At 36.9% G+C, this 17,164-nt stretch overlaps 1 protein-coding gene across 1 annotated transcript in view; it reads left to right on the forward strand.

Annotated features, from left to right (window-relative positions):
* LOC129230556 (protein gooseberry-like) overlaps positions 1–16,386 on the forward strand; it is a 128,218-nt gene extending 111,832 nt beyond the window's left edge. Inside the window, exons 5-7 of the mRNA XM_054864959.1 lie at positions 6,081–6,222; positions 6,952–7,091; positions 16,075–16,386. Of these exons, the coding sequence (XP_054720934.1) occupies positions 6,081–6,222; positions 6,952–7,091; positions 16,075–16,386 (594 nt within the window). The remainder of the gene's footprint in view (positions 1–6,080; positions 6,223–6,951; positions 7,092–16,074) is intronic.
* The last annotated feature ends 778 nt before the right edge of the window (positions 16,387–17,164 follow it).

The following is a 17,164-nucleotide window of genomic DNA, read 5'->3' on the forward strand; positions in this document are numbered from 1 at the left end:
TGACGCGCATAGCGCCTACACCGTTCGGCCGATTTTCATGAAATTTGGCACAAAGTTAGTATGTAGTATGAGGGTGTGCATCTCAAAACAATTTTTCGAAAATTCGACGTGGTTCTTTTTCTATTCCAATTTTAAGAAAAAAATTATCATAAGATGGACGAGTAAATTACGAAATTATCATAACGTGGAACCACAACATGGGCACAAGCCAATTGGCGAGAAAATTCACCATACATTGTTTGTAAAGAAAAGGCGAACTTTGGTTCGCCTTTTCTTTACAAACAATTCTTTACAAACTTACTCCAAGCAATTCTTTACAAACAATCTTTTAATTTTTCTATTACGGGCAAAGCCGTGCGGGTACCACTAGTAAATAAATAAAGCAGGAAGTTATGAGCAAAGCCACCCACTCCACTTAAGTCTGAAAATGATTCGTTCCAAAGAGACAACAATTTCTTCATACGTAAATTATTTCCAATGTTAATTAACATTCCCATTTAAAGTTTCATTATGGAGAAGCATTAACTGTAAGTGAACTCCACTGTGTAGAGACAAGGACAAATACAAGGGAGGGAGTGATCAGAGCAATCGCTCCCTCCTTAAGATAATAGTAATAACGTAACGATAAATAAAGAAACTTTTCACCGGCAGATTTTCGCATCTGAACTGTCGAAAACGCAGTTTTATATGATCTTTGATTATGTTAGAGAAACGGATGTTTGGGACTCTCTCCTCTGAAGAAGTTTCGGAATTGAAGTTCTAAAAGTTGCAGGCCATCTCGTCGTATGTTAGGAGAAGGCTTTAGTGCTGAAATTCAGGATACGTAGTGCAGGGTAATTAAGTCTTAAAAATCAATCGCTCTCCCCTTGAATAACTTCTAGATCCACCCTTACTATGAGCGAGAGGCGTTCTTTTCTCGTAAGCAGTGATGTTCCCATCTATTTTTCTGAGGATATACTCCCAGTAATCCATTACGCACAATATATGTATGCGGTCATATACGTAATATATCATTATATGAAATTTTTTGAAGCTTGAGGGTATACGCTATATGTCTAAAACAAGTTTGAGAGTATAAGTCGTATATGGAGCGGGAACACCACTGCTCGTAAGGCACTGGCGCACTGTATATGCCAGGGCTGTCCAACAGGCGGCCTGCCAACACATATTGTGCGGCCCACCAACTTCTTATTCAGCATGTAAAGAAGGCGGATCGGCCTCAGTTTTCCCAATAAAATGTAAGCAAATTGTTTTATAATCCTTCTGTTTCATTGTTTTATAATTAATAATTAAACTATTAATTGTTATTGTATAAGAGGTAAGAGGTTATTGTTCAACTTTTTCAAACTGCGTCCTGCCAGGTGATCAGTTACTGGAATTCTGGCCCGTGGGCTCTTTGCAGTTGGACAGCCCTGGTATATGCTATTTGAGAAAAAGCCAAAAGTCACCATCTTTGGAATCAGACCACAAATGAATCTACTCATAGGGCAATAACAGGAATTCGCTAATGTTGTGAACTCCAAAACTATACTACCAAAATTATCCAATTACAATCCAATTTTTATTAAAGTCAAAATACTGTCTAACCACGGATTGTATGGAAAGGTAAACATCCGGTTTACACGCAGAAATGGATGTATCTATTAGTTTTCCGGGATGTCAGATTTTCCAGATGTATGTTAGCCTCTAAATTAAGCAGAGTCTCATTCAAATGAGCGGAATACGCGCATAAAATTTTTCTTTTTCCTCTCATTCAGATGGAGTCGCCTTAACTGGATGTTTGCCAATTGCATACAATCCGTGGTCGTATCATACTCGTTATTATCACCATATTCGTTAAAATAAAAAATTAATATTTGTTCAGACATTTCGTCCTGAAGTTGATGGTATAATTTCTTATTCCTAATCATTTCCATTAAACGTATAAAAATGGGAGAAATAAATCATATTACTCCAGGACATTAGCAATTACAAGAATATTATCCATGACGCGGTAATGGCTGTGCCGTAACTGTGAATTCTCACGATAGATATTGTTACGACTCATTATCTATTCCGAGCTATTTTTCCTGGCTCGTATTACGTGAGTTTAATAACGTAATGGCCTTCCTTATAATACTTATTTTTCATGACTTGCCTTTCCTGGAAGAGGCCAAAATGATGCCAATATGAATGCGATTACTAATTTCATGCGAAATTAGTAATTTCGCATAGAATGTCAAAAATCCGAACTATATAGGGCCATAAGCACAAAAGAACCTCGTTTATCCGGCCTTCTTTAATCCGGATCTCCGGTTTATCCGGATCATTTTTTTTTAAATAGTTGAAAAATAAAAATTATTCACTTAAATAGCAATTTTAAATTTTTATATCAAGAACGGAGCTATAAATACGCCAACGCATTTCTTTTTGTTAAATGGGCAACTCCCGCATATAGGTCATTTAAAAAATTATAATCATCTAACAAACAACATGGCCTACGTTGGAACGTCAGTTCGATAACACTGCAGCTGAACTGTAAACAAAGTGTTTGTGAGGAATGAACCTAATTTAATTGAGTTGCAAAGTGTTGTTTATTTACTGTAATAAAACATAAGTCTGCTAATTCAAAAAGAAAAATTAACTTTCATTGTTTGCTGAACATACAGGAAATTTTATTAAAACTTCATGGGAGTGTGTTCGGATTTTTGATATTTCGGATTTGTGACGTTCGGATTCTTTACATTGTCAGTTATTTAGGGTAGGGTAATTTTAGCCATGTAGGTTTACTTTACATCCCTTCATATTCATTTAAAACTGCGCTTAACTTCAAAAGAAACTAGATGGCCAAATACTGCAGGCAGCACTCTGCTGCCAAGGCTACAATACGTTTTCAACAAAATAAATTGTACTTAATTCATTGTACATTTTAAAGTCACTGTTTGAAAGCTACTCATGAATTGTGTTGTTGCTGACGTGTCCATAGAGAACTTGATGGATATATTGTGTACCTTGACTCGAGAGGTTGGACTTTTATATGCGACTACACAAAGAAGATTTACAACACAAAGAGGGAAATAACATTCAGGGCGCCTGGGTGTTGATCGAAACTGCGGCCTCCGGGCTACGAAGCTAGGCTTCTACCACAGAGCCACGGAGGCCCTACTTATAATAAATGCTGACCTGAACTTGTTCAAATATCTAGTCCTACATGTAATATACAGTCGAACCTCCATATATCGAACTTCCACATATCGAAATTTTCTATATATCGAAGTCCCAACAAACTTCCATGTCCATTACATATAAAAATTGTTTCTATATGTGGAAAAAATCTCTATGTATATTGAAATGTTTTTCGAGACTTCGTAGATTTTTTTTTTTTTTTTTTTTCTACTTCAGAATGTTTGTCTCATGAAAAATGAAGGTCAGGGTAGAAAATTATGTTATGCAAAACAATGCTACATTTTATAATATACACTAGTAATATGCATATACGTTGCATTAAAATAATTATTTACAAAAAACAGCCGAGGAAATTAAATGTTTCTAAATTTGTGGCATTTTCTACACTACAGCTAATGTTAAATTAAGGGGTCATTGAGCACCCTCTTAAAGTTTGAGTAAGAAGTTTAAATTTTTTACAGCATAAAAGAAATAGGATGTGTCCTGAATTCTATCTGAGAAAAGTTTTTTTTGAGCCACCTTAGAGTATACCCTCAGAAAATTTGATGGTAACATCACTGATTACGGTTGGCGAAAATTAGCTTTAAGTTTAATGTTTTAGGAGATTTTCATGATAAACTAAGTTTATTTCTATGTATCGAAATTTCTATACATCGAAATTTCTATATATCGATTTTTTTCGGGCAATTTGCTACTTCGATATGTGGAGGTCCGACTGTATTTGTTAAAGAAATCTCGCAATGCTGTGTAATAAATAAATATTTTTAGGGGAGGGGGTAAATATTTATAAATTTTGTTTTTCTGGTTTGTAGTTGCACAACTTTTACTGAAACTATTTATAATTATGTTATTATTACTTAAAATAGCAGATAGTAGAGTTGGAATGTGAATGCTATTTTTCTCTCCCCTTACTGGCATAGAATGTATTTTCACTCCATAAACAATTACATAATAAGATTTTCTTTTTTTAAACTAAAATTGAGGAATTTGATTTTACTTGTTTAAGGAAGGGGAAAAAAATATTTAAAAAGATTTCGAAGAGTTAGAAAAAAAAAAAACATAGTATGTGTGGAGACAAATTTTGCACTACTCTTTAAAACAGAGAAATTCCATTTCAAGGATAACTTTCGATATGATTCCGCTGAAATAGACGAAGTTCTTTCGCAGAGGTTGGCTGGACTGATTGCCTTCAAACGCACAAAAATGCCCAATGTGCTGCTCGAGTGCGCTCCCGAGCATTCTGTTTTCTATTAATTGGTGAAATTGTTCGACAGACGAGATTTTACAACCCGTAATTATAATCGTTTGCCAGGAAGCAATTTCAATAAAGAAGTGGCTCGGCTAAAGAGTTAATCGCGTGGCCCGGGGCGCTGCAGCGGGGTTCCGACTCTTAACTGCAGTCGGCGGGTCTTTTGAAGTCCGGGCCGAAGAAGACGGCGGCCCGTCACTGGGAACACCTCTTACATCATCGCAGGCGAGAAGAAAACAAAAATGTGTTAAAAAAAGAATTATGACGAACCGCCTCGAAGAATAATAACCGAGCGCGGGAAACCTGTTCCTGGGGGAGGGGGCAGACCCCCAGGTGGGATTAAAGGCGAAGGTGCTAAGATGAGTGATGTCGCCCGGTGTAAGATCATTACCGCATAGGTGCGACGATGCGGTAGGTTCCGAAACGCTGGGTGAAAAAATATCTATAAAAGAGGACCGCCCGGGGAATGCTGTAATTAGACGGCCCCCTGGACGTCAACGACACCCCGCCGTTAATAGATGGCCGCTTTTTATCCGTGCGAGTTCTTTATTATTTAATATCTCGTTCGATGTTTATTTGTATATCCTGTGGCAATCGATTGAGCCGCGGATGTTTTCGGATATAACGTGGTTGGCAATGGCGTAATCGTCGTCGCAGTTTGATTGCCATTTTCTCCTCATCCTCATTTGCATGTTTTGTCACACCCACGTCGAATTTCATCGTCGCAAGTGTAACTGCCGTAAATTCGGTTTAACATCTTCTCGTATTTCTGTCTGAGTAATAAAGTATAGGCTGGATCAGGGCCAGCTAACTACTGCCCAACCACGGATTGCATGGAATTTTCAAATGTTCAGATAAGACGAATCTATGCGAATAAGGGAGAAAAGTAAAAATTTGATGCGCGTATTCCGCTCATTTGAATGAGACTCTGCTTCTGCAAAAGCTGACATCGGTAAAAAATAATAGATTCGTCCATTTCCTGCTGTAAAACGGATGTATATCTTTCCATGCAATCCGTGGTCATACTGTGAGTGTGCGACGGATGCAATGCACCGGGACCTCGTGATTCATAGGATTTAAACACATCATCAAGAACTAAGCTGATGTACTCTTACATTTGCACATGAAAACTTGGCAACATTCCTAACGTTGTTAACGAAAAGTATATACAAGTACACATTTTTGTGACATTATTGTAGACCTCTGAATTTTGACAATTTTCAAAGTAATTCTTGATTATTCAAGTGTTTAATTTTTGTTATTTGATTCGGAGAATTCGGGAGGATCTCTATTCAGGGCCCCCGAGAGCCAAAGCGCCCCTCCCAGTACCCCCATAAAACTAATAAAATTTCCGACTAGGCTAACATGGCCTCCAGGACGGCTGTTTTCAATAAAGAAATTGTGGATCTTTTTTGAAGTTTGAAGTTGAACTAATAAATGCTGGTTGATCGTTGAGTAAATGATACGGGTTGTTTGCTGAATAAATACTAGTACTGGTTGATTGTTGAATAAATTAAACGGTTGATTATTGAGTAAAATAAACGGATTGAATTTTGTGTAAAAACGACGGATTGCTTGTTCCTGCCCTTTCCTGTTGTCCTGTAACATGTTTCTTTTGATCTTCATTTACATTTATTTACATCTAAACGAATTTCTGCGCTTCCAGGTTTGGTTCAGCAACCGTCGAGCTCGTTGGCGGAAGCAACTAGGCAGTCAACATCTCAACAGCTACAGCTCCCTCAATTTCGGCTACCAACACGCCAATCCATATCTAGTCCCAGACACTGCCGCCTACACTACTCATACAGGTATGTGTAAGTGTATGTTTCTTTTTCAGTTTGACTCTCTCTTTCTCCCATGCGTGTTTCGTAGTTCGAAGGGGAAATTTTTCAAAAGTAAGCTTCTTTTTCTGCATAAAAAGTCAAGTTTTTATAAATTGAAGGAGTTTGCTTTGCTAATGGCTTAAATTGCTTTACCTAACGAAAACACCGGTAATGTTGGATTACAGGGGGCCCTGAAAAAGAGTTTAACCTAGGGCCCCTCGACATCTTAATCGGGCCCTACGCGTTACCATTAGTTCTACACTATTCAGCAGTAACACTTTAAAGGTTATTTTTTGGATGGACGGTTTTTAAATTTAAACCGTTTTGTTTGATGCTCTTTCCCCTGAGTGCATTCTTGGATCTAACATTATTCTATTTGTCCTATTCCTAGTTTTGTATCTAAAATTGCGCAAAATCCAATTGAGAAAATTTCCTTCCCTTTCAATTCTAGTCCAAATTATAGAAGTTGAAGTGACTGGTGGCGCCATCTCTCGATGGTTAAGTGAGTTAACGTCCAATTTAGAAGTCAAACCTTTTGAGGTAGCACTTTTGACCCATGGATTGAGGATACAAATACAACAACAAAATTGTTTGATTAATTTTTCTTTCTTCCGCTAAAGCTCAAAGAAAACAAAGTTTTCAGAAATGTGATCATGCGTTTCGTATGCTCAATATTTTCATTTGCAATGAATTAAAATTGATTCATTCATACAGATTCCTCGTCCCTGACGGCCGGTTCTACAGTCCCACTTCATCACCCTCATCTGTCGACGGACGCTCGAACTTCACTAACATACGGTAACCCTCTCGCCGAATGTGCCTACGTCGCCAACAATTCATCTTTACAGTCACAGGTACGGCAAATAATTTTGCTTTTTTTTTTTTTCTTTATGACTACAGTTAAATTATTATTATTAATTTTATTTATATTTTCCCCCGGCGGTTTTAAAAGAATTGGGTGTTTTCACCCTAAACAAGGGCGGATTCAGGCGAGGGTCAAATCAAAGGGTCAGCTGACCCCCCCAGTGACAAGAATTTTATTATTATTATTCAAACTTCAAATTTTTAGATATGAAACACTAATACATAATTATATGGAATCAATGTTAACCTCTTTTTGCTTCATTCTGTAGGGTTTTTCTTCCCAGTACGTCATAATCCAAAGGATACGACTGAGTTCGTTTACTGGCCTACGGCTATTATGAGGTTTTTGTTCATTTTCAAAAGAACAATAACCTCAAATTAACTTAATGTTTTTCCTCAGCACTATTCTATTGCAAACCACATGTTGTGTGTGCTATAAAATGTTTATGCAAATCTATCCAACTATTTTATACAGTAACGCGACCAGCCTGCCTGCCCAATGAAATATGATTTTAATGAAAATGTGGGGCAATATGATCCATGGCACAGGTAATACCAGTGAAAAATTTAGAGGGAGAGGGTGATTTGAAAGGGTTTTGATCTCATTTGGTGGTGGGTGGGTTGTCGTAGCATATGAGGGGGTATGCCCACACCCTTTGGGGATGGTCACCCCCTTTAACTGATTTTTTAAACGGTATAACAGGCTGACCACTGAAACTTGACCCCCTTTCAAAAAATTCTGGACCCACCCCTGACCCTAAAAAAAATACTTTTACGACTTTTTATACTTGAAAGTTAATTTATGTTGACAGATAATGTTGAAAATAAATTCAAGCTAAATTTCAATGAAACTACAGTATTTAACGAGCATTAAAATTGGTTATGGTAAGTGAAGAGTAAAAAAAAGAATGCTGCTTACGGATATATGGTAGTGTCTTACCAATCTTTTCTTTTTACTTTGGAGTTGAATAAAGCACTGGGTTGGTTGAGGAAATAGCAGGGATTGAATGTTGAGTACAAAAAACGGATTGATATGCTTGTTATATAAATAAATTGGGTTGAATATTGAGTCAAACAAAACGCATTGATGATTTGATGGTTGAGTAAACTAACAGGTTGAACATAAATAAAACGGATTGAATGTTGAGTAAATAAATCAGGACTGATTCATCTATATCAAGGAATATAAACGTGCTCACACGCTCAAAATTAACACAATGGGGTCGTTTCCAAAATTTTAAAAGAATTTTTTTTTTTCTGAAAGAGCATGCTTAAAAACATAGGATCTGACCATTTTTAAAATAATTTATTTAAGTTTAATATTTTTAAAAAATTACCTAAATCTGTGGGCTTTTATTGTTTACACTTCCGTCGTGTGACATCACAAATGATGAAATGCCATTCAATGTTGCCATTCACAGAACAAAATATTTAGTTCGCATCTTTATTCACGTGTATTGGCAACGATATGGTTGATAGCAAGCATAGAGCGCAATTTTAATTCGCTGCTTGATTATCAGAACGTGGAAACGTAGTAGAAAGATGCGCCAAATTGCATCATTTGTGACGTCATAAAAACCACGCCTTGTTTGCAAAATCGGACATTTTTAAAAAATTAATTAAAAAGTAACTGTTGGGAAAATAAAAGAATTTTCTGGGTCCATGTTATTCTTTTTGTTTATTCTATCAATTTCAGTGACTAAAAGTACTACTTTTGACTGAAGGAAACAACCCCATTGCGCAATTTTAAAATTAAAAAAAAAAAAACAATAGCACAAATAATAGATAACTTAATTTTACAATATTCTTTCTGCCTTTTATGTGAATAAAATAGCGATTTTTTTTAAATACCTGAAAAAGAAAATATATATCTTGCACCAGAAGGGAAAGAATAATAAATAAAATCAAGAAAGTGATGGGAGTTTCTTGACGCGTCAAAATCGATAGCAGCCCTCCCTCCAAACATCCGTCTGACGATCTGTTGCGCAAATTGCCCGCCTTGTCCATCAAAGCCAAGTCTCGTTGCCGAGCGAATGTCAATAAAAATCATCTCAGTTGCGGAACACGCGTCTGCTCCTTCCGAAAGAGGGCGGAGGGAAAATTATAGAGTTCAGCAAAACAAGAGTTTTGCTTCTTGACGGCTGATACGCCGGCTACAAGGGAGAGTGGCAATCTGTTATTTGTGCTGTTAAACCCGTGTCTTGGTCTGATGCTTGTGTGTCTTAACTATCATGCTGGAACAGATGTTTGAGACCGTGATGTAGAGATCAATAACTAACAGTTTTTAACTAACTTCAAAAACAAAAACAAAAAATTAATTTGAATTTTGTCATCTTGAATTCAAATTATGTTTTTCGCAATCACGAGTGTGTGTGTGTATGTAGGCGTGTGTGTTTGTGTGTGGATGGTTTGTGTGTAGGGGGTATGTGTATGTGTGTCTGTGTGCAGGCATGAGTGTGTGGGTAGTTGTGTGTATGAATGTGTATGTGTGGGGGGGGATATGTGTCTGTGTGCAGGCATGAGTGTGTGGGTAGTTGTGTGTATGAATGTGTGTGTGGGGGGGATATGTGTATGTGTGAATAGGCATATGTGTTTGTGTGTGGATGGTTTGTGTGTAGGGGGTATGTGTATGTGTGTCTGTGTGCAGGCATGAGTGTGTGGGTAGTTGTGTGTATGTGTGTGTATGTTTTTGTGTGTTGGTGTCTGTATGTGTGTGTGTATGTGTTTGTGTAGGTGTATATGTGTATAGATGCATGTATGTGTATGTGTTTGTGTGTGTAGTTGTGTAGGTGTGTGGGGGGTATGTGTTTGTGTGTGTAATCATATGTGTTTGTGTCTGCGTGCAGGCATGAGTGTGTAGGTATGTGAATTGTGTGTGTATGTGTTTGTATGTGTGTAGGTGTATGTATGTGTGTAGGTGTATGTAAGTGTGTGTAGGTGTATGTATGTGCGTGTAGGTGTATATATGTATATGTGTGTAGGTGCGTGTATGTATGCGTGTAAGTGTAGGATATTGACGAAACCTGAACACGGTTTTCGTTATAGGAGCAGCATCGTGAGGAGCCGGTCGACGGTGATGCTGCGGAGGCTGCTGGTGGGAAAATAAAATCATAGGAACGCCAAAAACAGTCAAGTGAGAACAATAAGCAATCGTGATTGCTCAATAAAAAAATTTTGAAAAAAAAAAAGAACCGACTTCAAAATTGCTCTAAAAAGTGAAAAATAATTTTGTTCTTTAAACACCATCGATAATGCTTTTAAACATAATTTTTGAAGTTGGCGCAAAAACAAAACGTAAAATCCAGTGTAACCATGCTTCGTTCATATTTTTTTTCAGAAAAGCATACAAAGTTACGAACGAAACATTTATATCGCTATTCAAATATGCTGTCATCAATGCATAATGTATGTGATAGTGAAGAAACTGGTCCTGGTTAAATTTATAGTTGTATTTGAGTTATGGCTGTGAATGATTTTATCTATCGTTTTTGCGCCAACTTCAAAAATTATGTTTAAAAGCATTATCGATGGTGTTTAAAGAACAAAATTATTTTTCACTTTTTAGAGCAATTTTGAAGTCGGTTCTATTTTTTTTTCAAAATTTTTTTATTTCATTCTTTTTAGTGTAAATGTAGGTATTTCAGAAGTAATAAGAAGTTACCATCACGATAATTCACATTTTTTCTTAAAAATGCTCCATACTAAAAAAAAAAAAAAAAAAAACTATTGATACGCGTTAAACTTTAAGCGATTGGCACTAAAAATTTATCTTTGTTCCTCTCTGGAAATCATGCGTAGTTAATTTAATTATAACCATTTAAGTATTACGTTTTTCCTAACTAATTTACATTCCACAGCATCTAAGTTGCTCATGATGCAATTCTGTATTTTCTTACTTAGCCCCGATCATCTGTTATCGGCCTAGATGATAACGATAAAAATACTACAGAGTAGTTGAGTCAAACCTAATGCTTGCATTGTGAAGGCTAAGCAGATCCTAATCACTGCATCACCTCGCTTCCAGGTTAGGTTTACCCCTACTATGGAGCAATAGCACTGAAGAAAGGAAGATTTTGATAATTCACATAGGGTTACTATAAATCAGCAGGGTTACTAAAATAAAATTATTTACGCCAAAAATGAGACGACAGCATCAGATTCTCCATTATCGAAATATCCCTTGAAGAAATTTGATGCTTGCTTCAGAGAAGCCTTCATTCAAAATTATCATTACAATTTTTATTAATGTTATAGGGCACCAAAGTTTTATAACAATGAGTTTCCTATTGTCGCGTAGATGAAGAAAGCGAAGACAATGTGAAAGCTAAATGAAGCGAATACTCGTTAGTCTCAACTCGAGATCTTTATTCAGAACCACGAATGAACGTTACATCTCCTTATATACAACTTGAGAAAGTGCTGGAACTTTCCAGACTTGGAAAGATACAGAAATTAATAGAAGATTCGAGAAAATACGGGAAACAGTAGAAACGAAATTTTAGTAAAATACACTTTGTCCTAGTCGGGATTTGAACCCGGGTTGCTCGTGTGGGAGGCGAGAATTCTACCACTGAGCCACCGTTGTCCACGGATGAAAAGTGCGAACTTCGCTACAAAATCATTTAATAGGGAAATTGCATAAAATTTACTGTTTTTTGCCCATAACTTTTTTTCTAAAGAACAAATATGGTCAAACGAAATAATGGGACCTAAGTTGAGCCATCCCCTATCCATTAAAAAAAGAATCATCAAAATCGGTTCACTAGGTGAGACGCTATGAGTGGACAAACAAAAAAAAAAAACATACATACGGTATGAATTGATAACCGCCTCCTTTTTGAAGTCGGTTAAAAAAATAAATAAATAAATAAATAAATAAATGATTGTAATGCAAAGATATTTAACCATTTAGTTGTATGGTTTTTTTTTTTTTTTTTGAAAAGGCTTGTTTAAAATTTTCTTTGGTTTTATTTCTTGCTTAAATTAGGGGAAAAATGTTTTTAAAATTGACATTAGAAAAAAAAAGTTGCTATTCCCGAAGAGCCAACTTTTATTTCTCACGGAAGTACAAGAAGTATCCATTCTCAAGATCTCAAGGGAACAAAAGTAAACAAAACGCATAATGCAGCAGAAGGAGAAAAAAAAGTCTTTTTTTTTTATTGTACTATAGTTAGAGCAAACCTAACCTGGCAGCATTGTGAAGGCTACACAGATCCTAATCCTAGCATTGAACGCTGCCAAGTTAGGTTTGGCCCAACTAGAGTGCTGCTGTTTACAATTTAAAAAACGTTTTTTAATAGCATCTTCAGTGTGTGTTTTATCGATCACTGGCTACAACAAAGCTTCAATTTAGTTCTCCTAGTGCTTCAGAAGATTAAATTGGATACTTGGATCAAATGAAAACATGTTGCATTTAAGGTTTAATCATCACTTCTCAATCTTAAACGAAAACATAATTTATGCATGCCTAGTGCTGAAATGGTCAACACATGGGAAGTCAGAGTGTTAACCAGGGCTGCGGAGTCGGAGTTGGGAGTCGAAATTTTAATGCTACAAGAGTCGCAGTCGGTCATTTCCCCCTCAAAATCCGCAACTCTGCCGGTGTTGCAGAGTCAGAGTCGGATTGATTTTGGGATAAAGGAGTCGGAATCGGTCATTTTCCATCTAAATTCACAACTCTGATGCCAGTGCGTGCGGAGTCAGACTGATTTTGGGGAAAGGAGTCTGAGTCACAGGTTCTAAAATTTCCGGAGTTGGTCATTTTCCCGCCGATACCGCAGTCCTGGTATTAGCAGTGGCACACGAAGACTTATTGATTTTATTTTAAACTAGCCGCCTGCGGCGACCAGCCGGTCCGCTTTCTTACGCCATTCGCCTTTCTATGCAAGCAGCCACCTACGGCGGCTGGTTGGCTAACTTGTCATTTAAATTTTTACTTATAGTTTGCCGCCTTCGGAGGCAGTTTAAATAAATTTGGCAGCAGTATTAATCATTTATCTCTATCTTTTGTTGTGCCATTCACATTTTTACGCCAAGATTGCCGTCTTCGGCGGGTATCTATCTACCTTTACGATCTTTCTCTAAATTTTCTTATCCATCTCTATTTATTTTAACCTCCCCTCCCATTTCCTAATAAAAACAAAGATCACTCAAAAAAAACCCATCTTTTTTTTTTATTTAAGCAGAGCAAAAAAAAAAAAAAGTTATCTTCAAAATTCCCCATAGTGTGCAAAAAGTAGCGTTTGACAAAGAAAAAAAAATCTGTTGTTATTGAATTAAATGTGCATAACTATGAAATGTAACGTAATATAGATGCAGCAAAACGTTCCAGCTTGGGGGGGGGGGATGGAAAAAGAAATAAATGCAATCCCTAAATAAAACAAAAAAAAAAAAAAAGGAAAGAAAAAAGCAAGCTCTACCGGAAAACACGTGGTCATCACGTCATAAAATGTAGAAGTAAGCTGTATAGTAAAAACAAAAGATAAACATTGTTTGCGATTAAGATTCCATCGTAAATACCGAATCGAAATCCAAGTAGTGACGTCAGAGGCATAAAAGATTGAAGAACGCTTTTTTCGACCGATGCGTGGAAAGACATAATGTGTTCAGCATTAAAAAATTGTTAAAAAAAAAACTATTGCGTATTTTTAAGAACTTTTTTCTTTTGAAGAGGGCGAAATGGTTTTACTATTACCAACTTAAATTTTAGAAATGGGGCTTTGATACTTCTCGCAGGATGATATTTAAAAAAAACAAAACCCAAAAAAAATGCAAATTAGAGGTTTTTTGAAAAATTCATAAAAAATACAAAAATTGCTCTATTTTTAAAATTTTTTCATTCATCATATTTAAAATTAAATCTTTTACTTTATAGTGCAAAAAATATTTGTGTGGCGCGATTGGTTCGGGGTCTGTGAGGTAAAAAGTGCAAAAAAAACACATAAAACATTAAATAACTTTTTTTCTAATTAAAATATCAAAAATCGAAGCCCGAGGTGCACATCTTCAGCAAAAACTGCACCTGTATACCAAATTTCATCTTTCTAGGTCTTACCGTTTTCTCGGGATGCGCGTCACACACACACACACAAACATCTTATTTTATTATATGTATAGATTTAAATAATTTATTAATTTCAATATTATATAATTACTGATTTCACTCCGACCAAAGACAACGTTGACTTACTTTGAGATTGATTCTGAATAGTCATGCTCATGTGGTCCTTTTAAGTTTCATGTATACCATAAAACGACTCTTAGCGGGTTTTCAATATTTTGCTCTGTATCTTTGTTAGTCAATGGAATATCTAAAAAATTATTTCGAGCTGTTCATCTCATCTTAAACTGCACGCACTAATATTTTGCCTGAGTTGGATAATTTAACCCTGCGTTCGGAGTTACTTTGTTACAAGGTCATTTTCATCCTCTTTTTGTGAAAATTTAATTAATTAATCAGATTTGTTTTAATTGGAAATTGAATTTGCTCATAGCAAAATGGTCAAATTAAACACTGACCATCTCAAAGAAATAAGTTGCTCTATGTGGTGCCTGAAATTATATTTTTAGAAACAAAGAGTGACCACGTGACTGGATTTTTGATCGTGTGAAAACTTATGTCACAAACTAAGGTAGACACCTGTAGTGGCCAGTGCTTCAGTAGTGGTCACTTCAAGGTTTAAAAGGCACTAGTAGTGGCCATATATATTTTTAAACTGTAGGCCTGCAATATTAACTGCTCCTCTTGAAAACCAACGAGCGTTTTATAGCCCAACGCTTTCTACATCTTCACAATTTCCAAAAATGCCAGAATTTCAATTTTTTCTCAAGCCTCAAATTTAATCCGCAGATGTGGCTACTCCAAAGTCTGAAAATTTCAGTAGTGACATTCCCCCATCCGAAGTATTTACATTATTTACTTCAAATCCAAATAACTGATGAATAAAATTGATTCAATATGATAGTTACATTAGGTACCAACAAAAAATCACATTATTATTGTTCATTTCTTTCTTCAAAGTTCAAAAGTAAACTTGAAGTGACCACTACTGAAGCACTGGCCACTACTGGTGCTTTACCTCAGTCTTTTTTTTTTTTTTTGAGCAATCACATTGCTTATTGTTCTCACTTGACCTCTAAATGGCGTTCCTATGACTTTATTTTCCACCGCCCCCCTCTGCAGCACCACCGTCGACCGGCCCCTCCCGATGCTGCTCTTCTAGCGAAAACCGTCTCCAGGTTGCGTCTATATCCTATACACGCACCTACACACACACACGAATATACACACACCATCACACACACACTAACCTACACACACACAAATATATACACACACTCGTGATTGCGAAAAACATAATTTGAATTCAAGATGTCAAAATTCAAATTATTATTATTGAGCAATCACGATTGCTTATTGTTCTCATTTGACTGTTTTGATGTTCCCGTGATTTTATTTTCCCACCGCCTCACTCTGCAGCACCACCGTCGACCAGCCTCACAATGCTGCTCCTCTAGCGAAAACCGTCCTGATGCAACGTAGTCAGGTTGCATCCATATCCAACATACACACGCATACATACACACCTGCAAAACACATATATACACACACACTCATGCCTGCACACAGACACAAACACACTCATGCCTGCACACAGACACAAATACACACACACTCATACCTGCACACAAACACCCACGCATACATACACAGACATACACTCATGCCTACACGACACAAACACAGATGCATACATACACATACCTATACACAGACGCATACATACACATACCTATACACACACGCATACATACACATACCTATACACACACACATACCCACACACTCATGCCTCGACAACGCACTCGTGATTGCGAAAAACATAATTTGAATTCAAAATGCCATAATTCAAGTTAATTTCTTTTTTATTTATTTATTTATTTATTTTTAATTCTCTCATTGTTTCATCTCAGGTGATGTCCATGCTGCATTCATCCGTCCCCACCTCTGCGTCCGCCGTGGACTACACCGCCTCGCACCACCACGCCGCAGCCTCCGCCAACCCCGCCTCTGGCGAGGAGAGCGCCTGGAACCGCGCCAACTTGAACGGATGGAGCGCCCAGCAGAGCGATGCCGCCTTTGCCGCCGACCACGTGCCGCACGCCTCTGCCGGGGAGGCCTACGCGCCTTTCAACGGCATGGCGCACCACCACTACGCGGACATCAAGCCGTCCTTCTACTACCCCGGACAATACGCGCCCTCTATCCGGGGAATTGCGCTCTGATGTGGAACAAGAAGAAAAACTGTGAACTGAGACACACCCTTTTTTTTTTTTTTTGAAACATCGACTCAAGTGCATTGGTTTTAAGTAAATAAGTGTTGTTCTCTAGAAAATGTAATTAAAAACCGTCTTTTAAATTATTTAGTCGAAATGGTGTGAAGTAAAATAAAAACGAAACAGATACAGGACAGAGCCGATCTAACCTAAAGCCCCTATAGGGGTTCTAATGTAACCAACACCCCCGTAATTCTGAATACCTATCGCTTTTAACATTTTATAAAAACGAACTCATAACTGTTCGGAGGTCACTGGAGATATTAGAACTTAAAATCGGAAAAATTAATAATTGGTTAATTTATAAGCTTAGATTTGAGAAATTAACAGTTTAATTTGACTTGTTTGGATCCATCGCCATAGCAACGCCTTTGTTAGATGGTCGCTTGGTGGCGCTGTTTTGCGAATTCTTATCATATTTGGGTAGTTCACTTTGGAAGGCAAATGCGGTATAGGCATTTAGCATCAAAGGGACATATGGAACCCGAACTGTCAAACTTTTGCTTAGGGGCATATTCATTTCAAACGCAATCGATCGTGTTCTATTTCATAGAATTCTATTAACCTATAGCGCAGCGAGAAATTGCATTCTTTCTGGGAGGGGACAAAGAGGTGTTTGATCCGAAAATTTTGGGCTGACAACATTTTAAAACCGAAAAATAACTTAAAAAATAACTTTTAAATTATTTCTATCAATGATTTTTAATAAGTTTTTACGGGGTGTGTA

The sequence above is a fragment of the Uloborus diversus genome, chromosome 9 (assembly GCF_026930045.1).
Source record: "Uloborus diversus isolate 005 chromosome 9, Udiv.v.3.1, whole genome shotgun sequence".
In the NCBI taxonomy this organism is placed as follows: domain Eukaryota; kingdom Metazoa; phylum Arthropoda; class Arachnida; order Araneae; family Uloboridae; genus Uloborus; species Uloborus diversus.